Genomic DNA, 22,315 nt, shown 5'->3' with positions numbered 1-22,315 from the left:
AGAATCTATTTAGGTTTTATTATGCTGCTGCTGCTAATCAGGACACGTTTTTAAAAACATGATGGCAAACACATGCATATGGAATTCCATTTCCCTCCCCAGGGCTATGCACGGAGTTCTTGCAAAAAGACCACATAAGCTGAGAGCCCTTTAATGCTTCAAAAATCAGTCTAGTTTGTGCTTATACCACTTTTTTAAAGGAAAAAGAAAATGACCTAAAACATATTTTTTGGTAAGTCTGAGAAAAACAAAACCAAACTGCATTCTAGTGAACTTGGAAGCATCCTTTCATCCTTGGGGAGGTGCAGAAATGAAATACCATCTTTGTGGGCTTTCCCGTTGTTGGATGACAACAATTGCCAAGCCATGAGTTTGCCTCTCCACTTCAGGCATTTTGCAAAATTCAGGCTCCCCTTTTCTATATATAAGCTTTGGTGTGCAGAGAAGAGGGCTTCCTGGTTTGGACTCTTTGGGCTACAGAAGCTTTCAAACTGTCTAAAAATGAAAAGCATCTTTCTTTACTGTAGTTGTTTCTTAAAATGGTAACGGTAATGATGGATAGGGAGAGAATGAATAATTATGAATAAAAACCAACTGTAGCCAACTGTCTTGTTACATGTGCCAAGTGGCAAAACACGTCTCCCGATGATAAGGTGGAGGACTGAGTCCCTGGGATCCTGGGACCATGACTGAGCCAGTCAAGCCCGATTTGGCTCCCTCAGCCCTTCTCACAGCTGGAAAGCCTGACCCTCAGCAGCAGGGACTGAATCAGAGCAGCACCAAGACATGCTGCCTGGGATGGCAGCCAACCAGAAAAAAAAAAGGAAAAGCAAAAAAGTCCCAAGCTGACATAATTTTGGGTGTCCCAAATGGTGGTAGTGGTAGAGAATCTGCCTGCCAATGGAGGAGACACAAGAGACCTGGTTTCAGTCCCTGGGTTGGGAAGATACCCTGGCGAAGGAAATGGCAACCCACTCCAGTATTCTTGTCTGGGAAATTCCATGGACAGAGGAGCCTGGTAGGCTATGGTCTATGGGGTCGCAAAGAGTAGGAAATGTCTGAGTGATTGAGCACAGAGATAATTTTAGTTTAAGAATTCCCCTAAGATGATGGGAAGAACAAGGGTATGTGCACATCCCTAGGGCTCAGGCAAGACGGACAGCTCCCTGCCCTAACCAACCTTCATTCTATTTTAACCTCATCATCTAGAAGTGTTCTTTTTAAAACATATTTTACAAGGCAAATCATGTATCAGTTAATCATTTTAATGACTATGTACCACCTACTATTAAGCTGTCATTTTCTTGCAATAAACCATGCTCGTTTGTTGTTGAAACTGTGGCTTTGGCCAAAAGCAAAGGGAATTTAATCACAACCCGCCTCTTCTTCTCTGGTCTCTTTCTGACCACGTCCTGCCACTCCTCAGCTCTGTCTTTGTCCTTGGCCAGGTTTCCCTGGGTCTGTCCACTTTCTTTTATCTCAGTGGCCTTCAAAGATGGGTACTTGCAATGAAACACAGTGGAATGATGAAACAGTATATTAAAAATCATATTCATATTTTAATTTCATCATTTAAATGATTCTTTAGCATGTAGCTTTTATAAGACAGGTAATATTAGTTTCATAGTAAATATATGTATAATTTGTAACCAACTATGTCCAAATTTTTTCCTACAGTGGGTCCCTTGGACTGCAAGGAGATCCAACAAGTCCATTCTAAAGGAGATCAATCCTGGGTGTTCTTTGGAAGGACTGATGCTAAAGCTGAAACTACAATACTTTGGTCACCTTATGCGAAGAGTTGACTCATTGGAAAAGACTCTGACGATGGGAGGGATTGGGGGCAGGAGGAAAAGGGGAAGACAGAGGGTGAGATGGCCAGATGGCATCACCGACGCGATGGACATGAGTTTGGTTGAACTCCGGGAATTGGTGATGGACAGGGAGGCCTGGCGTGCTGTGATTCATGGGGTCGTAAAGAGTCGGACACAACTGAGCAACTGAAGTGAAGATTGTTCAATTAAATATATTATACATGGACCTCTGATCTAGCAAACTCCTACTCATTCTTCAGAACCCAGCTTCAATGGCCTGCCCCATGATGCCTTATTCCCCAGGGCTAACTGCCTCCCAAAGCATCTTTAGCTGAACTCAGGCACAGAGTTTTATCAGTGAGAACAGTGCTTCCCTCTCTAATTCATCCGTTTCTCCACCTGGACATGAGCTCCATGAAGGCGGGGCAAACATTAGTTACATCCAGATGGCTGACATCTTCTTATCCTTTAGGATTTGGCTTTATATCCCTTCCCCTCTTTCCTAATCACTCTGGGCAATGATGCCCCTTGCTCCTTGGTATGTAGCATAGCCATCCTCCCATTTTTTCCCCTTCATTGTACTTCTCCCAATCTGTAATTACTCTTTATACTTGTTTCTTGCCTTATATCACCCAGGACATAAACTCAGTGACCAGAGGGATCCAGTCTCCCCAGCCAATATCTTCAAATCCCTAGCAAATAGCCCATGTATAATGCTTAACTGTTGAATGAGTGAATCTGATTTTTCTTTCCCTTTTCCTTGACTATTTTCCTCTTAAGCTGACTAATGAGGAAGACGTTTGATTTTAGTTGATCAGTTGTGTCCAGCTCTTTGCAACCCCATGGACTACAGCCCGCCGGGCTCCTCTGTCCATGGGATTCTCCAGGCAAGAATATTGGAGTGGGGTGCCATTGCCTTCGCCAGGGGATCTTCCCTACCCAAGAACTGAACCTGGGTCTCCCGCACTGCAGGCAGATTCTTTACTATCTGAGACAAATGAGGAAAGGCTGGGAAAAGGAAAAGAACAAGAGATGACACATACTTTGGGCACCCCACATGAAAGGTGAGACTCCAGAACATATCCTCTGCCACCTCCCCAGAGCCCTCTCAGCAGACATTTTCCTGGCAGTTAAATCAACAGATCTGAATTCAGCCTCCCCTTTCTGGAGGAGGGGATCATGATGAATGGGGTGAACAAACAGCTCCAGTGAGAGGGAAGTGCAAAGGATACACCAGCCCACAAACGAGGGAATGGCCCCTGACTGATGAAAGGTGGGTAGAAGTCCTGACAAGACTACCAGTCTTGGAGCCCCGACTCCAGCAAAGCCCCTCAGTGTAACTGCACAATCCTTTCTTCTTTTAAACTTATTTTGTATTGAGGGGGTAGCTCAGCTGGTAAAGAATCCATCTGCAATGAATGAGACCCTGATTTGATTCCTGGGCTGGGAAGATCCGCTGGAGAAGGGATAGGCTACCCACTCCAGTATTCTTGGGCTTCCCTGGTGGTTCAGATAGTAAAGAATCCACCTGCAATGTGGGAGACCTGGGTTCAGTCCCTGGGTTGGGAAGATCCCCTGGATGGAGGGCATGGCAACCCACTCCAGTATTCTTCCCTGGAGAATCCCCATGGACAGAGGAACTTGGTGGGCTAAAGTCCAGGGGCTTGCAAAGAGTCGGACACGACTGAGTGACTAAACACAGCACATAGACAATTAACAATGTGACAGTTTCAGGTGAACAGTGAAGGAACTCAGTCATACATATACATGTATCCATTCTCTCCCAGACTTCCCTCCTATCCAGGCTGTCTCATTAAACTGAGCAGAATTCCACACATATTAACATGACTTTTCGCAGTTCAACTGCTATCAAACTAGACATGAACTCTTCAAAGCTAAACAGCTAGGATTAGCTATTGTATGACTAGGACAATGCTACATTAGGAGACCACAACTAATCCCCCAAACCAAAGCACTTTGCTGTACACCCGCAATTAACACAACATGTAAATCAACTATGCCTTAATAAAAAACAAGATGATAAAAAATCCCGAGTGTGAAGATGATAAAGGCACAATGAACTCTAACTAGAGCAGAATGAAGTGAGCAAGGTTTCCTACCCTTCACAGCCCAGTTCTTGATCCCTTTCCCAGCTACATCAAGGACCTGTAAAATCCATCTCAACAACTAACATACCACACACGGCCGGCCACCAATGATGTTGAATCCCAAGGAGCCAGAGTCCCGATGCAGGACAAGAGTCAGGCTTTTTGTTTCTTCACCCTGCAGGGAATAAATGAGTTTAACATTTCATTAACATTTAGGAAAACAATGGGGGTAATTTTCTATCTAAATGGACTCATGGATTGTCAACCTGATCATTAAAAACCCTGTATCTCTAGAGAAGTTTAACCCAGAAAATTTGGGAGGCTCATGCTGAAACTCTGGTCTGTGTTGAGGAGATGACAAACATTTCTAGATCCCATCAGACCCTGCGGTGAGCACTTAAGAATATCTGAAGACATCCAGACAGAAGTAACAAGCATTTTCTCTCGGTGACACCTTGCTCTGCACACACATCTTTGCTTTGGCCCGCCCACCATAGGCTGGCTGTTTTCAACGGCTGTTTTCATCATTTGTGTTTGGGAGACTTAGGGGGAGAAACAGCGCTTAAAAAGTCAGACTCAAACATGGGTGGGAACAAGGAAAATCCCAAATCTTACTAAAAAGGGAGGAGGGGGCATTTTCACAAAGTAATGACTATCCAGTCCTGAGGAGACGCAGACTGCTGAACAGAAAACACTCTGTTTAAGGCAGGTGGGACCACATGAGCCACTTTAAATCAAATAAGCAGAAGTGGCCCCGGCAGGTCTCAGAGGCACAATGTTCAACAGTCAAAGAAGAGGGAGATGCCAGGGCCCCCCAACCAACACTCTCCAGTAATAGACAGATAGATAAAAATAGATCTCACCTTCTGTGCAAACTATCACTTAATAGGCTTTGACATAAATGCTAAACTCACAGATATACCACTGAAAGGGTTCCAACTATTCGAATGGTATGCAAAGGTCCACATGCACTGGCTATAAATTTGCAATTGCTTCACTCACATTTTCTGTTTAAACAGGGTATCATTTAAATGTGGCATTTAAAAAAAAAGTATGAAATATTTCATTATATGCTTTCTCAAAAACAGCACTAACAACTTATCACAAAAGAGGTTTTATTCGGATATTTACTGCTTCCTGGTGCAACTTGTGCCTTATACTTATGGCAATATTTGAATGACATGAATGCAGCTATCTGACTTGACCACCATGCAGGCAAAGAAAGCCACACTTTGTGACCTGCAGTGCCCAGTGGTTTTTTTCTGCCACCATTTTCAATGTAAAATACTGTTCCACCATTGTCAATGTAAAACCCTGTTCCGTATTTGGCCAGGAAAAATGCACAACATAGCCACACGCACATTCACGCATACATTAAAGATTAATAGATTTCAATGTGTAAAATTATCTCCCTGGGCTTAACATTCTCAGTAAACAAGCCTGTTTCTCCTGACTAGTTAGTATATTGCAGAACTCGAAATATTTTCAAAAATGTCACAGAAGTTAGCATCAATTACGAAAACGCTGTAAAAAATGAAAATGATAATTTACTATTAGAAACAGGCTGTTTCTGATGGAAATAACTACATATTCGATAAGAACAAAATAACAAAGTCTTCATTTCTTCAGATTGAAACAAAAGATTCATTTCTGTCACTTACTCGTTACAGATAGAGTATATGAATATAAGAGAACCCAGTCTCTATCAAGCTACCACACTTAACAAAAAACAGCAGAGCCTCATTAATGATAACCATTTACTTACTTAAAAAAAAAAAAAATCCAATCCACAGTACCACCATTCAGAGCATCTAGTTTCCCTGGTAGCTCAGTTGGTAAAAGAATCCGCCTGCAATGCAGGAGACCCGGCTTCGATTCCTGGGTTGGGAAAACCCGCTGGAGAAGGGAATGACTACCCAATCCAGTATTCTGGCCTAGAGAATTCCATGGCCTGTATAGTCCATGGGGTCACAAAGAGTCAGACACGACTGAGTGACTTTCACTTTCACTTTCATCAATGGTATCAATCTTTATCATTAATTTGAACCAACAGCGAGACTAAACCTTGCAGAATAACCCTAATAGTTTAGAGATGTAAATGCAATGTTTTGCAAACTTAAACAGTTTATATCTTTCTGCCTTGGAAATGGAAAAGGTTGCTAAGTCCACATCTTGCTTTATCTTAGCTGAAAAAGAAATACATGGGAATTTGAGTGAGTTATCATACATAGCTTACATTTCTGGCTTTCATAACTAATCAATAATAGAAACTGCCAGGTCACAGTATTCTAAGGCAGATAGCTCTGGTTGGACAACCTCAAATGAGGCAAAAAGGAGAATGCACAGCTAAATGATTAAAACAGACTCATTTTAAATCTACTGTGTGATAACTATTTTTTTTTTAAATGAAAAATAAAGAAATCATATTACATTAACAACAATAACAGCTAACTTTTACTGGCTCTTTATCATGTGTTGGAAATTATACTGAGCACTTAAGTGCTTTATTTTGTCTAATAATCCAACCAATCTTATCAACTGGCGCTATTACCATTCTCAAGATATAGGTGGGAAGATTGGGAGGATTAAAAAAGCTTGTCAAGGAGCTAGTAAGAGGTCACTGGCATTTAAACCCATGATCTCCTAGATTCTAGACCGCAACTCTCTACACTAACGTCCTTCTTGTGTGGATGTAGAAGACTGCCATGTAACCTGGCAACATCTGAGGTCCCACCCAAGCTGATTCCATTGATGGCATTCCAAAAAGTTCCACAAAGAAACTTATTATAGGAGGTCTTGGCCAGGAAACCAGTACCAGAACAGAACTCTAAACTCTTTATTAAACTATTAATCTCCAAAAGATCCAGCCTGAGATACCCAGAGACACCAAGGTCTGGTCCCAAACTCAGAGATCTCTTTCCAGGGACAATGGAGACCAACTGAGACAATGCCTGAAACAACATCATGTAGCCAAACATCAATCTGCAAAGACTGATCAAGTTAACAGTCAGGTTAACCCTCTAACCCTCCCTGCCAGATGCAAACAACCGCAGGAGCTAAGAGAACATGTTCTCTTTTTCTAGAAGTGTGTTGACCCAGTCTGTTGTCCAGCAGGCTTACACACTGGCTTTAGGTGACATTGCCTATTTTAGGACTAATTTACAGGACTGAGCCACCATATGGAAGTTTCAACACATGATGCTGGGAGTGATGACAGAGAAGAGAAATGCTCTGGCTAGACTGAATTACTTTCATTTCTCTAACTCTCAAAGGTCAGTTTCTTTTCTCCGACACCCTGAGCTCCATTCTGATTTTTCCTTTCCACTTCCTTCCCCCTAAGCAACCTGAACTACTTTTGTTTACTTTCTGATTCTTCAGAAGAAATGTTAATAGAGAATTTTAACAGGAGGCTTCACATAATACCATGTTAACAGATTAATTTCTGATTAATGATTTAATCTGTTCCTGGGTTCAAAGTGTATCAGGATAGAGGGTATTTAAATGATTCTCATTCAGTTATACTCTACCCAGTAAAGCAAAGAAAGTGAAAGTGTCACTCAGTCATGTCCAACTCTTTGTGACCCCATGGGCTATAGCTCTTCAGGCTCCTCTGTCCATGGGATTCTCTAGGCAAGAATACTGGAGCAGGTTGCCATTCCCTTTTCCAAGGGCTCTTCCCAAACCAGAGATCAAATCTGGGTCTCCTGCATTGTGGGCAGATTCTTTATCATCTGAGCCTCAAAGATCTCAAGAGATGGATAAACGGAATAAGGACAAAGGTTCTCATCAATGCTGCTTTCCCAACTGTTCACAGATGTTACATTTGTAAGTAACATCAATCATCTAAAGGAAAATTTAATTAATATTGCTCTGCCTTGGTAGTTTATCATAACCCACGCTTTGAAACTTTCTCAATGTCTTGATATAACAAAATAAAAGATGGGAAAGAGCTCTCTTTCACATAAACAACTGAGTAACCAAAACATCAGGCTTTTGAGGCAGGTATTATATCAAAGCTCTGTACCTGGGAAACTGAGGCTCTGAGAATCGCATACACTTGCTGAAGATCACGTGGCTGCCAAGAGGGAGGGGCGGGGTTGGAACCCAACCCACGGACTCCAACAGCCAAGTTCTTGCTCCTGTGCTGGTAAACATGTGCACCCTACCCTAAACCCCTTTGCCTCAAAATACTCAGCCTTCACATTAAAATGTCAGGAAGGATTAGACATCTAATTTGTTTTCTAATTAGAGTTTTAAGCAAGGCTTATTTGGACTATGCACCAACAGTGGCAAAGATCAGAGTTTCTATTATACCCTGAACGGTGTCATAAGAATACAGTGCCCTTCACAGGAACAGGGTGACGGTTAAGATCCTGGACTTCGGAGTCAGAACGTGACTTTAGTTTTTTCCTTCTGAGGAGGAGGAGAATAATGGCTTCTTCCGAAACATGAATGAGATGGGACTATTCCTGCCCAGTGCCTCTGTACCGGGCTTGGCCAATAGCAAGGACTCCAGACATGAGCCAAGCACAGCACCATGGTACTCTCTGACCACATAAATGACTCTGCTACAAAACCCCAGAAATGGAGAATGTCTAATCCTAAATTAACTTAGTCTACAGCAAGTCTGGGAGAGCTGAGGCCCAAGACAGTTACATGTTCATCACAACATCTGGCCCTCAAATGGGAACTATATCCACGTACACATTTCTCCTCTTCCCAAGTCTGGAGAAAGAGCAGCACGGTCTTGGAGGGCTGCTGAAGGGCCAGGAGGCAGATTTTATTCTGGAGGCGGTGGGAAAGAGACATGATACAGACAAGGGGAGCAGCTCGGCCTGAACCTGGAGCTTCAGGGCCGAGGAGATAGGATGGGCAAAGGGCACTGATCATGGCTGGAGCGTGAGGAGGGAAATCAGACGAAGGATGTCCCCAGGCATGGAAGGAGATGTCCTCACGACAGCACAGAAGAGACATCAAGTCAAAGGAAGTGCGGACTTGGATACGGACAGTGGAGGAAGGAGCTGGGAACAGAGGACACCGGAGGGCTGCTGAGACACTGGGACAGCTTCCAATTCTACCAGAGAACTGAGTCTTGATGGGCGGAGAAGAAAGGGAAAGGGAGAGACTGGGAGTGACGTATACACACTATTGACACTGTGTATAAAACAGGTAACTAATGAGAACCCCCTTACAGCACAGGGCAGGCGTGCCCAGCCTCCGGGATCTAAGGACTGATGACTTCAGGTGGAGCCGATGTAATAATAAGAGACATGAAGAGCACAGTAAACCATACTGAATCATCCCGAAACCATCCCCAGCCCCTGGAAACGACTGTCTTCCGTGAAACTGGTCCCTGGTACCAAAGAGGTCAGGGACTGCTAGCATAGGGAACTCTACTCAGTGCTCTGTGGTGACCTAAATGGGATGGAAATGCAAAAAAAAGAGGGGATATATGTGTACATATAGTTGACTCACTTTGCAATACAACAGGAATTAAGAGCAGCATTGTTCAGTTCAGTTCATTCGCTCAGTCGTGTCCGACTCTTTGCGACCCCGTGAATCGCAGCATGCCAGGCCTCTCTGTCCATCACCAACTCCTGGAGTTCACCCAGACTCACATCCATCGAGTCAGTGATGCCATCCAGCCATCTCATCCTCTGTTGTCCCCTTTTCCTCCTGCCCCCACCCCCTCCCAACATCAGAGTCTTTTCCAATGAGTCAACTCTTCGCATGAGGTGGCCAATGTACTGGAGTTTCAGCTTTAGCATCATTCCCTCCAAAGAAATCCCAGGGCTGATCTCCTTCAGAATGGACCTCTCCTTGCAGTCCAAGGGACTCTCAAGAGTCTTCTCCAACACCACACTTCAAAAGCATCGACTCTTCGGCGCTCAGCTCTCTTCACAGTCCAACTCTCACATCCACACATGAGCACTGGAAAAACCATAGCCTTGACTAGATGGACCTTTGTTGGCAAAGTCATGTCTCTGTTTTTCAATATGCTATCTAGGTTGGTCATAGCTTTCCTTCCAAGGAGTAAGCGTCTTTTAATTTCATGGCTGCAGTCACCATCTGCAGTGATTTTGGAGCCCAGAAAAATAAAGTCTGACACTGTTTCCACTGTTTCCCCATCTATTTCCCATGAAGTGATGGGACCGGATGCCATGATCTTCGTTTTCTGAATGTTAAGCTTTAAGCCAACTTTTTCACTCTCCTCTTTCACTTTCATCAAGAGGCTTTTTAGTTCCTCTTCACTTTCTGCCATAAGGGTGGTGTCATCTGCATATCTGAGGTTATTGATATTTCTCCCGGCAATCTTGATTCCAGCTTGTGCTTCTTCCAGCCCAGCATTTCTCATGATGTACTCTGCATTTAAGTTAAATAAGCAGGGTGACAATATACAGCCTTGACGTACTCCTTTTCCTATTTGGAACCAGTCTGTTGTTCCATGTCCAGTCCTAACTGTTGCTTCCTAACCTGCATACAAATTTCTCAAGAGGCAGGTCAGGTGGTCTGGTATTCCCATCTCTTTCAGAATTTTCCACAGTTTATTGTGATCCACATAGTCAAAGGCTTTGGCATAGTCAATAAAGCAGAAATAGATGTTTTTCTGGAACTCTCTTGCTTTTTCCATGATCCAGCAGATGTTGGCAATTTGGTCTCTGGTTCCTCTGCATTTTCTAAAACCAGCTTGAACATCTGGAAGTTCATGGTTCACGTATTGCTGAAGCCTGGCTTGGAGAATTTTGAGTAAAGAGCAGCATTGTAAAGCAGCTATATTCCAACAAAAATTTAAAGTGAGAGAACTTGATGGGGGGGCAACAAAAATGGAAAAGAGATGGTACCTCCTTGGCAGCTTTTCCTAGAGTCGCCCCCTATTTTATTACTCTTCCTGAATGGCAGGGTCTCTTCCCTCCAGAGCCAGGACTTGGGAGGGCAATGAGCTCTGACTTACAGCGCTAACTTGGGGATGGGAAATAAAGATGCCTTCATATTCTGGAGTCCAGCCAGGACTGGTTCTGTGGGAAGCAGGCACGAAGCTCTAACAGATGCTCAGCCCCCCATCTCCGCCCCAGAATCCAACTCAAGCAGACAGTCAGGCCCCCAGTGTACTGCAGGGTCTCCTCAGAAGCTGCTTAGGTCTTTCCAAGGGTGACAGGGCAGAGACTTAGTAACCTGGGAGAAGGGGGCGTGGCATGAGCCACCCACAGCAGGTAAATTACAAGCAGAAATAGAAGCTCCAAGTTCAGGAACATACAATCGGTTCTGCTGAAAATACGCTTGGCTATTATACTCCAACATGTAACTACCAGATCAGTGTTTAAAAAAAACAACACCCGATTTATAATCTGCCTAATTTAAGGTCTCACTGGACAAGATTAAGAGGAGGGAAATAAAAGTCACGGTGAAAACACAGAAGTCACAAGTCCTTTGTCAGAAAGACACCATATGGTGGCTGTTCTTGTTTTAAGTCCAAGAATGTAAACCGTCTTTCTATGGCACAGTCCCTCTTCCTCTCAGCATCACTCTGAAGTCACCGCACCGCTCTCCTCCAAACAACCCGGCCTCAGAAACTTGGACGCCAGCCATCTTCTAATCTATGTGGCGGCCCTCAAAGTCCATCCACGCCACTGTCAATGTGGATCCTTTCTACAAACTCCTTTCCGCCCCGTGACGGGTGTTCCTTGATTACTGCCGCCGTGGGACTCGCAGCTGAGAACTGGCTCGACTGGAAAGCCGCCTGGCGGGTTATGAGCACTGTAATTGACTGACCACTCGTCTGCATATCTGGGATGACGCGACACCTCTCGGCCTCAGATTATGCAAAGCTCTCAAAGACTCGCACAGCTGGGAAACAGCTCTGTCTGCTGACTAGTGACAAGAGAGGGCAAAAATGTGGAGGGCGGGGCTGGGGGGACCAGGAGACAGAGCTGGCCACCAGACATTCTCTCCCAAAGAGATGGAATGCCTTCTCTTTCTCCGAACTGAGATGCTTCGGTCCTCTTCGTCAGTCAAAATATGTTTTTAATGGGGAAGCAGCCTGGACTAAGCCCTCCCTGTAACTGCAACCTCAGTTCTGAAGAAGGTGTTCTTGGAGGAAGAGCAGAAGGGGAAACTGCTTACGCCTAAGACCAAAGGGAGTCTTAGAGAATGATGCTTGAAAACAAATTGGAAATGGATGAGATTAACAGAGGTATTAGCAGCATGTACCTGCCACGAGAATAGGGAGGATGAAGAGAGATAAAGGGCGTGGGGGGACAGGCAAAAAGGACAAAGATTTCCTGGAGCCACAGACTAGGAAACATGCATCCATAAGCCAAACAAGATGGTTTTGAAGAATACCCTCAGAAATTAAGCACGGATTGTCAGTGTCGCCCTAGGCCAAAATATACACATATTTTTAGCCTGTTGCTGTTATATTTAAATAACCTGAGAAACCCCCAAGTCTACTTCTCCATTTGCATGAGTCTGATTTCAAGACTGTGTCTCTCATTTTTATCATCTGCTCATTCACTTTTCTGGAGAACACCTCCAGGCGACATTTTCACGGACACAACAAACTAACTTAAGGGACTACAGCGTTTTCCCATTTCCACTTGATGGACTGCAAGGTGGTTTCCGTTTTTGAGATATGACCATCCAGTCACCCAACCCAGAGCATTTTCTCCTCCAAATCAGAAGCAAAGCAAAGGCTACCCAGCTGTAATGTCCTATGTTCCTGCTTACAGGATGGTGGGAGTTTGGCCTGCCTCCCCTCCTCTTGTTTTTCCAGTAGTCATGTATGGATGTAAAGAGTTGGACCATAAAGAAAGCTGAGTGCTGAAGAATTGATGCTCTTGAACTGTGGTTTTGGAGAAGACTCTTGAGAGTCCCTTGGACTGCAAGGAGATCAAACCAGTCAACCCCGAAGGAAATCAGTCTTGAATATTCATTGGAAGGACTGATGCTGAAGCTCCAATACTTTGTATACCTGAAGAAAAGAGCCAGCTTGGTGGAAAAGACCCTGATGCTGGGCAAGACTGAGGGCAGGAGGAGAAGGGGGTGACAGAAGATGAGATGGCTGGTTCTCATCACCAAATAAATCAATGGACATGAGTTTGAGTAAATTCCGGGAGTTGGTGATGGACAGGGAGGCCTGGCGTGCTGCAGTCCATGGGGTTGCAAAGAGTCAGATGTGACTGAGCAAATGAACTGAACTGACCTCTCGTTAGTTTGGTAACTGCAAAAGGACAAATGAATACACATAAACATGCAGTAAGCACATTTTGTTTGCAGCTTTAGGTACAGCCCAGAGCTGTTACCCAGATGCAGTGCAACTGACATGAACATCCCTCTTTCTCAAAGTCTCCAGCACTGACAAGCAGTTAGAGAAGAGACACCCAGAGAACGGGTTACCCAGGGGCAGACTGAGGTTTGCAATGAGCCTGTGATCCTTTGAATAAAAGATCCCTTTCCTTCTTCTTCATTAAACCATCTCCAATTTCTAAAGTTTCTTCAGTGATTTACTTGGAGAAGAACCCCAAACCTACAGGTACTTAATAAATGTTCAACAAATGCTCGGTAAGCCTGATTAGGATCCTGCCTGCTGGAGAGCCAGTTCGATCCCTGGGTCAAGAAGATCCCCTGGAGAAGGGAATGGTACCCACTCCAGCATTCTCGACTGGAGAATTCCATGGACAGAGGAGTCTGGTGGCTCCAGTCCATGGGGTTGCAAACAGCTGGACACAACTGAGCAGCTAACACTTTCAAACACTTTCATTTTATCCTAAAGCCTGTCCCATATGGGCATAACATTAGCCCATTTTAGAGATGAGGCAGTTAAGGCTAACAGGAGATTAGAGGATCCTCCCAGAGACCCTCAACAATGAGGCAGAAGCAGCACAGGAGCCTGCATATCACTGACTCCAGGGTTTGATACTAATCACACACCAGCTCAATTCAGGGTACCCTGGAGCTGCCGGTGACACAGGCTTGCATCCAACCCTGACGTGCAACCTGAATGGGACTTCACCCCCTTCCTGATAATGTGCAGCAAAGACACAGGGCACCTGAAAACAGCTTCTCGCAAAATTCTAGGGTGACCCCTCTGTCCAGGACTCATTTCTGCACAGGTCCTCTGCCAGGGGAAAAGCTCATCAGACTCCCCTTCCTGGAGAAGGGACCACTGCAGGGCCCATGTACACGCGGGCTGCACTGTGGCTCCGCCCCTTAGGCTCCCCATAAACAGACTCACAGGGTCGGGGAGAAAGATGGACGCCCAGGTCCATCTGTTAGTTATTTTCTTTACAAGAGTAATCATTATGTTACACCACTTCCCTTTCTTATTGGAACAGGCTTATTAGAACCCCATTAGTCAGGGAGGACAGAGGTGACCCACAACTCGGATGAGCAAAGAACAGAACAACGTGGCGTTTTCAAAGACACAAGTGGGTGTCTAACGAATCCAGGAGTGAAAGCTGTGCACATTCCCCTTTGTACCCAGCGGTGCCCATCCCAGTGCCTGGCACACAGTGTGTAAGCATGTGAGAACCTAACCCGAAAGAACACGTTCGGAAGAATTTCATTTGCTTCCTACCACCAGCCACTCTTTAACTTATTAGGTTCAAAATTAGGGAATGATTAAAAATTAGGGAATGAGGCATGATTCCATCCAAGACACCATCTTTTTCTTTTCCTTTTGTCTCTCTTTTATAGTGAGAACCTGTTTTGTTTTATACTCCATGTGCTCCACACCAGACCTCTGAAGATGGGAATTACAGCCTGGGGTGAACCCACTTCATCACCATGAACCACAAGCCATCGGACCAACTTGGAGCCAGAAGATGATGCTGGGGAAGTTATTTGACCTTCAGAATCTTTCTTTTTCCATCTGTAATGGGTTGTGGGTCCTAAGTTTGCAGAGTCTTTCTGAAGTGCTGGCATGTAGAGAAGCAGCTCTTTGGAAACCTGTATGAGCCTTTGGAGGGGATACTGCCTCAGGAGAAAATACTGTCTTATTTTGGTAACAGCTTGGAATCAGGTTCTGGGTGCAAATCCCATCTCTACACAATTAGAATCCGAATCCATACAACTTCTAGTCTGAACCCAGCTGTTTTATAGTGTTTTACAATCTGTCTCTCTTACCAAAAACCCCCCAAAAAACCATCTACCAAATGAATAAGATAGGGAAGTTAATGTGTGTACATACACAAAGCACCCTAAGTGTATGCTGCTGCTAAGTCACTTCAGTCATGTCCGACTCTGTGCGACCCCACAGACGGCAGCCCACCAGGCTCCACCATCCCTGGGATTCTCCAGGCAAGAACACTGGAGTGGGTTACCATTTCCTTCTCCAGTGCATGAAAGTGAAAAACGAAGTCACTCAGTCATGTCCGACTCTTAGCGACCCCATGGACTGCAGCCTACCAGGCTCTTCCATCCATGAGATTTTCCAGGCAAGAGTACTGGATGGCACCCAGTAAAACTCAATGAATTTTATTTCTCTTTCTTTTAAGCCCCGTGTCTACAGCCAACACAAACCAGCTTATACATAGATTCTCTCTCATCAAATATTTTCACAAAGAAGCAAACATCATTTCTGAACTCAGAAAGAGCCACTTACAGATAGACGGCAACAGAATTCCCAATTCCTATTATTCAGTTATGATCATTTGAGCCAGTGTAGCTGGGAAATACATCTGTAAGCTGAATCCTAGTTTTCTATATATAGCACTGAAATGAAATGGATGCAACAGCCCACAAGTCGTTTTAGCTGAACTGGGACAGCACAGAACAGTCATTCTCCTGACGCTTTTCAGAAACAGAAAAGACACTGAATTGTGAACACTCTGATAGACACATTTCAAAGTGTTTGGACATCTGGAACACCTTTCCATACAACTGTCTATTATAGATTCACTATCTCCAGGAATTCTGAAACAGACAAAACTGTTTCTGGGATTTGGGGCTTTATACAGTTTGATCTGGGTGGATCTTGGGGAAACAAAAAGCATGCCTCCCACAAACCTGGAAACAATTTTGTTCACTTGCAGGTCACGGAAAAACTCATTATTTTTTAAGAGTGAGCTAACAAGCTCACTCTTGGTCAGCAACCTGAAAAGTTTTGACGGCTGACAAGACACCCTTTCGATCTTGAATTTATTCACTGAAAACATATCAAGAGTTCACAGAGTACCTGGTGACCGAACTGGTGCCAGGACATAGCCCTGAAGAATGCACACGTGGTCCTTCCTTTACCGTCCCTCACAGACAATAAGCTCTTCCTGTTATTCAGTCACAGCAGTGAAGAAGGCCATGCAGGCGGAGCACCAAAGTGAGAGTATCAGGGTACCAGCCCTAGTCTGTCAGGCCAGAGGGAGGGCTTTCCGCAGGTGATGATGGTGGGAGCATAGAAAGGTCATCTAGCCACGAGCAAACCCCAAGTGCCGACAGCAAGGCAAGGGGTAGAAGGTGAAGAGTTGGAAAACCTGCCAATCACCTAGGTTACCTAGTGATGAGCAACTGGAAAGACTATTCCTAGGGGAAAAAAGAGCAAGGGCAAAGGCCCAGGGGCAGGAAAGAGCTCATGGGTCTATTCTCAGAGACCACAGAACCTGGGAAGAGAGACTAAAGCAAAGAAGAGCACAGGCAGGCAGGACCCAGAGTGTGCTTCACCTTACATCCATCCAAGAGAAACTCAAGGCACAGCAGGCTTGAAGTTCCCAGGTGGCGCAGTGGTAAAGAATCCACCTGCCGATGCAGGAGATGTGGGTTTGATCCCTGGGTCCGGAAGATCTCGTAGAGGAGGAAATGGCAACCCCCTTCAGTATTCTTGCCTGGAGAATCCCAGGGAAGAGGAGCCTGGTGGGTTATAGTTCATGGCGTTGCAAAGAGTCAAACATGACTTAGTGACTGAGCAGGGTATCAGATTTACATTTCTAAGAGATGATTCCCAGCATGAGGTCACTGGAAGGAAGCAAGAAGATACAGAGAGGGAACAGCTGTGGTCTAGGTAAGAGGTGATGGGGGTTGAGACCAGGGCTGATTTCTGTCCCAGAGGGGACAATGACAGCGTCTGGAGATATCTGTGATTTTCATGCTGTGGGAATTGCTCCTGGCATCTAGAAGGTAGAGGCAAGGATGCTGGTCCGCATCTTATAATGCACACAACACACACACACCACACACACACACAACCAAGAATGATTCAGCTCAAGATGCTAACAGTGCTGAGGTCAGGAAATTCTGGTTTGGACCAAAGTGATGATCTGATGGGGCTTGAGAGTGGTGAACAGACTCAGGAAGTGTTCAGGAAGTAAAATCAACCAGGTTTAATGAAAGACTGAATGTGGGGGTAAAAGAGCAGATGCTACTGAGGTTCAGTCTCAAGTTTCTCAAAAATTCCAAGGAAAGTTGTGCCCAGAACCTTCCCTTTCCCAGAAAGTCAAATACTTTTTTTTTTTTTTTGCTGTGGAATGCCTTTGTTCCTAGAATCAGGTGGTAAGTCAGGGTGGGAAACTGAGGCTGGGAGCCAAACTCTTTAACATCTGTAAGTATAGTTTCACCAAGTCTGCTGTAGCCTGGATAGGGCTGCAGATTGGTTCAAGATGCCTTTCTGGGCCATGTTACCTACCATACAGCTGCTAGGCGCTCTGGGTTTGAGAACTATGCACTGGTCCTTCATAAAATATTCAGGAAGAGATGTTTAGACAATGATCAGTAAAATCATAACTGTGTGAAGAAAAAGAACACATGTTGGTCTACATCTGTACTTGAGCCTAAACTCTCTGTCTAGATGAGCAGTTACCCAAAATGTGCTAGGTGGCCTAGCATCAGCTGGGAACTTGCCAGAACCTCACGCTCCTCACACCCTGATGGGGCAGAATCTCCAAGGGTGAGATTCAGGAATCTCTTGTTTCATCTCCAGATGATTCCAATCATATGCAGGTTTGAGAAGACCTGTGTGAGCTCACCTTTCAGAGCAGAAGAAACGATGCCAAACCCTAGCTCTAAACCCTAAATGCTTAAGTGTTCGTTGCTCAGTGGTGTCCGACTCTTTGCGACCCCGTGGACTACAGCCTGCCAGACTGCTCTCTTCAGCGGATATCAAAAATTGCAATCTAAGATTATTTAAATAATGCCAGATCACTTTATGGTACAAGTTCTAAAGCCCTGAACAAGGGGTATGGAAAAATCTTCTGAGTGTTTCTTATCTACTTTAGCTCTTAACAGAGAGGTAAGTGATAGGACTTTTAAAAAATAATAAAAGTTTTGTGCATGCCCGTTTCCAAGGAATATAAATCCTTCTGCCTTTTAGAAGAGAATAAACAGTACCCGGTGGGAGCAGAGAGTCCGGCCAATGAAATAAACAAGTTCTTAAACAGCTTGCAGTGGGAGGGGGTCTGTCTGGCAGATGCAGGAACAGCGAAAGCTTTCCCCAAGGGTGACTAGGGGTTAACTTTAAGGCAAAAGCAGTGCGCTTTCCCCTAAGGCCTGGGCTGAGACGGCCAGGGTCTGAGGCCAGAAAATTGAGTTCAGCTTTCAGGCCAGGCCTTTCTTGGCTGTTCTCAAGCCAGCACTAAGGTCCATGAAAGTCCTGAGCAGTGCTCCAACTCCAGAAGGAAACTTTTGTCTGTAAGCTCAGAAAGCAACATCTTGTCCCCAAGCTTAATGCCCCTGATTATCCTCCTGACTCACCCAACAGAACTTCAAAAACATCCATAATTTTGATTCAAGTATCATATTTTTGATTCCGAGAGAGAGTTTACCCAAACACTCCAGAAAGAAAACAGAAAGGCAAGAAGAAATAATAAACCAGCTTAACAATGAATGATGTATAAACTCCGGGGAAGTGAATGGCTTGTTTATAAATAAGCGTCACTTAAAACTCCGCAGGAAGTCCAGATGACAGCATAAACAGGAGAAACTCCGGGAACTCCTTCACCCCAAGCCCGGCGCCTGCTTGTAGACAGAGCTTGGCCCCCTGCTTTGGGGACTTGCAGGCTCACACCAGTCTTTTGTACGCCTGTGCGGTCCTGGGTGAGCCTCAGAGCTGTAAATATTTGCCCTTCACCCAGAGCCGGCCAGCTGCTGAGGCTGCAGCTGACAGACAGGCCGGGGGCCAGGACAGGGTGGAGGCGAGAGGGGGGAGTCGGTGTGCTCTATGGGAGAGGGGGCTGGGAAAGGGCCAGAGAGGCGAAGTAGACAAGCAGACACAGGCAGGCCCCTGGGGGACCCCTCAGGCGCACACATTCTGCTCCCCTGCAACAGGCAACCAGAGTGGCAGCGGCATGGTCCAGGTGCCTCACCAGTTGGTGAAAAGGTGGCCTCTGCAATCAAGGGAAACCTTGGTTCTCTGTGGGTGACTGTGTCTCCTCAGGGGATAAAACACGCAGACATTTCTGGTGGTCACACCTAGAGATAGGGGGTTCTACTGGAATCCAGTAGGTAGAGGCTAAGGACGCCCCTTAGTGCACAGGACAGACTCCTATAGCAAAGAATTTGGGGGTCCAAAATCTCAAAATGCCCAAGGTTGACAACTGAGGTGGAACCTGAATCCTAGCTCTGTCTCGTGAGTTACCGTTTGACTCTGGACAAGTTCTGTGACCTGTGCTTGCTTCCTCATCTCAGAGGATTACATACAGAATGCATGCAGAGTGCTTGCTACTGTGGCTGGTACATAATAAACCCTCAGTAAATGGTACTTGTGGTTACACTGAGAAGTGACACGATGGTGGCTAAGAGCTTGGGCATCTGTGGGTTCGGAACCCACTTCTGCCACCTCGAAGCCATGACTCAGGGCCAGGGCTGCCCCTCACTGGTCCTGAGTTCTCTTCGTCTGCAAAACGAGAAGCAACCTGCCTCCCTTACTTGATTAAAAAGGAAACAGCTGAGAAGCACAAGAGCTTAGCAGAGGGCCTGGAGCAAGGCAAGCCTCCAGCAGTAGTGGCTGTTGTAATTATACCAACTCCCAGGACAGGGGGATGGCTTACAAGGGAAGGAGGGTAAAGATAATTACAGGCAACACTTGTTGAGCATTTGCTCTCTACAGGGCAACTTGCTAGATCCTTTTCATATGTTCTCTCCCTGAAGCAGGCAAAGAATCTATTTTACATTTAGAGAGATTGAAGCACCTGGGATTAAGTCACAACATTAGCCAACAGCCCAGACTCGAAAAACAGTTCTAACTCCAGAGGCCTCACTGCCAATTATTACTTTATATTTGGTGGCGGTTCCTTTAATTCCTTCTGGAATTCTTTCAATCCCTGGAGGAATACCACAGGAGGGGCCTGGCAGTGTTTCACCCCCTGTGTCACATCTCTAGGGCCCTACTTTTCCAACTTGAGAGAGCTTAAGCAGCTTGCTCAAGGTCAGCCAGCTAGTTGGCAGCAGAGCTCACACTGGAATCCAGCTTTTACTCCAGCGGCCTCTCTTCTGGCAGCCCTGTTAACCTAGTCTCCAGGGGCTGGGCTGTGGGTTCCTTTGATTCTTTCCGGACCGCCTGAGGGTGCATGGATATAGTTAACATCGCGTGTGTCAGTATCTTATCTCCTGTACACGTGTAGAGGAACCCTGTTTCCCAACTTTCAAAGAGGTTAAACGACTTGCCCAAGATCATCCATCTGGTCTGTACCAAAGCCCCTACAGGGTTCTGACTCAAGAGCCACACTCACTCTTAACTCTGCGCTGCTCTCGAATTCCTTTTAGTTTTTCCAGAACCGATGAAGCTGCTGCAGCTGTACTTCACCCTGAGTTTAATCTGTAAGGACAACAGTTGCCAAGGTGAGACTGATTCCCCGACCTGCTCAAAGCGATCTATCTGGCAAGGAGTGTTAGAAGAGGGAGGCAGAGATGCTCCCGGAAGCTCCCGGTAACACCAAGACCGCAGGGACTGGGAGGCGCCCCAGGGTCAGTAGGGGGTCTGGGCGGGCGGCGGGCGCCTACCTTGCCGCCGGGCGGCGGAGCCACGCAGCGGCTAAGCGAGTCAAGGCGCGCGCTGTACTCGGTGAACTTCTTCTGGTAGCGCAGAGCGGTCATCTGCAGCTCCAGCTGTGCGGCGGCCAGCTGCGCCACCAGGGACTTCTCGCGTTTGCCGGCCCTCAGCGCCTCCTTCTTGAGCGCCTTGTGCAGCGCGCCCAGGCGGGCCTGCAGCGCGGCGTTGTGCGCCCGCAGGGCCCGCGCACAACAGTGGCCTCCGGCGCGCTGCTCGCCTTGCGTCAGGGGCAGCCCGCAGCCCTCCTGGCAGCGGCCCACCGGCCGCGCGTCGCACGCGTCGCGCATGTGCGCCTCCACGTCTCGCCGCAGCAGCACCTGGCCGCAGCCCGCGTGGCGGCAGCGCGCGGGCGCGAAGTCGCAGCGCTCGAGGTGCTCGGGCAGCTGTTGTAGCTTGACCACCTGGCCGCAGCCGCGCGCCGCGTGCGCGCACTTGATGTCCAGCTTGAGGATGAGGCGCTTGAGCGGCAGGACGTGGTTGAGCTCCTTGGCCGAGAGGCGACCGCGGCAGCGCGCCGGGCAGCTGCCCTCCTGCACCACCCAGGGCAGCACACAGCCGGCGCAGAAGACGTGGCCGCACGGCGTGGTCAGCGGGTCCTCCAGGACTTTGTGGCACAGAGCGCACTTCAGGTCCGGGTCCACGTCGCCGTCGAAGCGGTCCAGCTCGAAGCCCATGGTGGCGGCCGGGGCCCGGGGTCGCCGCCGGGCGGCCGGCCGCCCTCTCCCTCCCAGCGAGGCAGCCCAGACGCGCCGGCAGCGCCGCCCGCTCGCTCGCTGGCTCTCCCCGGACTGAGCCTAATTGCTCCAGACTTCCTCGGAAAATGCCCGAGGAACAGAACTCCTCGGCCGTAATTGCGCGAGCGCGTGCGCAAGACCATTCTGCCTCGGCGGCCTCCCGCCCGCCCGACGCAAAAGGGAGGAGAGAGGGAGGGAGGGAGAGAGAGAGGGAGGCGGAGGAAAGTGAGAAGACCCAGAATCTCGCCGAGGGGACTGGCCCGCCCAGGACGCCAGCCTGAGCTCTTCTCGGGAAACTCCACTCCTCTGTCTTGCAGTTTTCGCTACAGGAGACAAAATGCCAGCTGAGAAAGCTCAGAGTTAGCCTCTAAGGATGCTGCGGCCGCCCAGACTAGTTTCCCTGGAGCCCCGTCCGGGCCAGACTGCGACTTTTGACTCCACTCCGCGGCCTCCTCTTTCCGTGGCTGACTGCAGAGAGATTTTTGCATGGGGTCCGCTATTTCAGCACTTACGGTCTTTATTTAATTATTTCATTCTAGGGAAAGTTACGGAGCCGGCGGGACGCTCCGGCAACTACAGGTCAGATCCGAGGTTCAGCGGATCCCGAAGTTTGCCAGGCCAAGGTTTCCAGGTGCTGAGAGCGAATGTATGAGGGCCAGTTTTCGGAAAGGAGAGCTGCTCACCGGCTGC

At 46.9% G+C, this 22,315-nt stretch overlaps 1 protein-coding gene across 2 annotated transcripts in view; it reads right to left on the bottom strand.

Annotated features, from left to right (window-relative positions):
* PDZRN3 (PDZ domain containing ring finger 3) overlaps positions 1–21,703 on the bottom strand; it is a 268,944-nt gene extending 247,241 nt beyond the window's left edge. Inside the window, exons 1-2 of one of the 2 annotated variants that reach the window (XM_070358887.1) lie at positions 20,843–21,703; positions 4,011–4,097 (exon numbers count right to left, since the gene is read on the bottom strand). In XM_070358887.1, coding sequence (XP_070214988.1) covers positions 4,011–4,097; positions 20,843–21,565 — 810 coding nt within the window. In that variant the 5' untranslated portion in view covers positions 21,566–21,703. The remainder of the gene's footprint in view (positions 1–4,010; positions 4,098–20,842) is intronic. The other variant, XM_014483022.2, reaches the window with a different exon arrangement.
* Between the last annotated feature and the right edge of the window lie 612 nt (positions 21,704–22,315).

This window comes from Bos mutus, chromosome 22 (assembly GCF_027580195.1).
Source record: "Bos mutus isolate GX-2022 chromosome 22, NWIPB_WYAK_1.1, whole genome shotgun sequence".
NCBI classification, from domain to species: Eukaryota; Metazoa; Chordata; class Mammalia; order Artiodactyla; family Bovidae; genus Bos; species Bos mutus.
The sequence above is the reverse complement of the archived record's forward strand: the minus strand, read 5'-3'. Positions and strand labels throughout refer to the sequence as shown.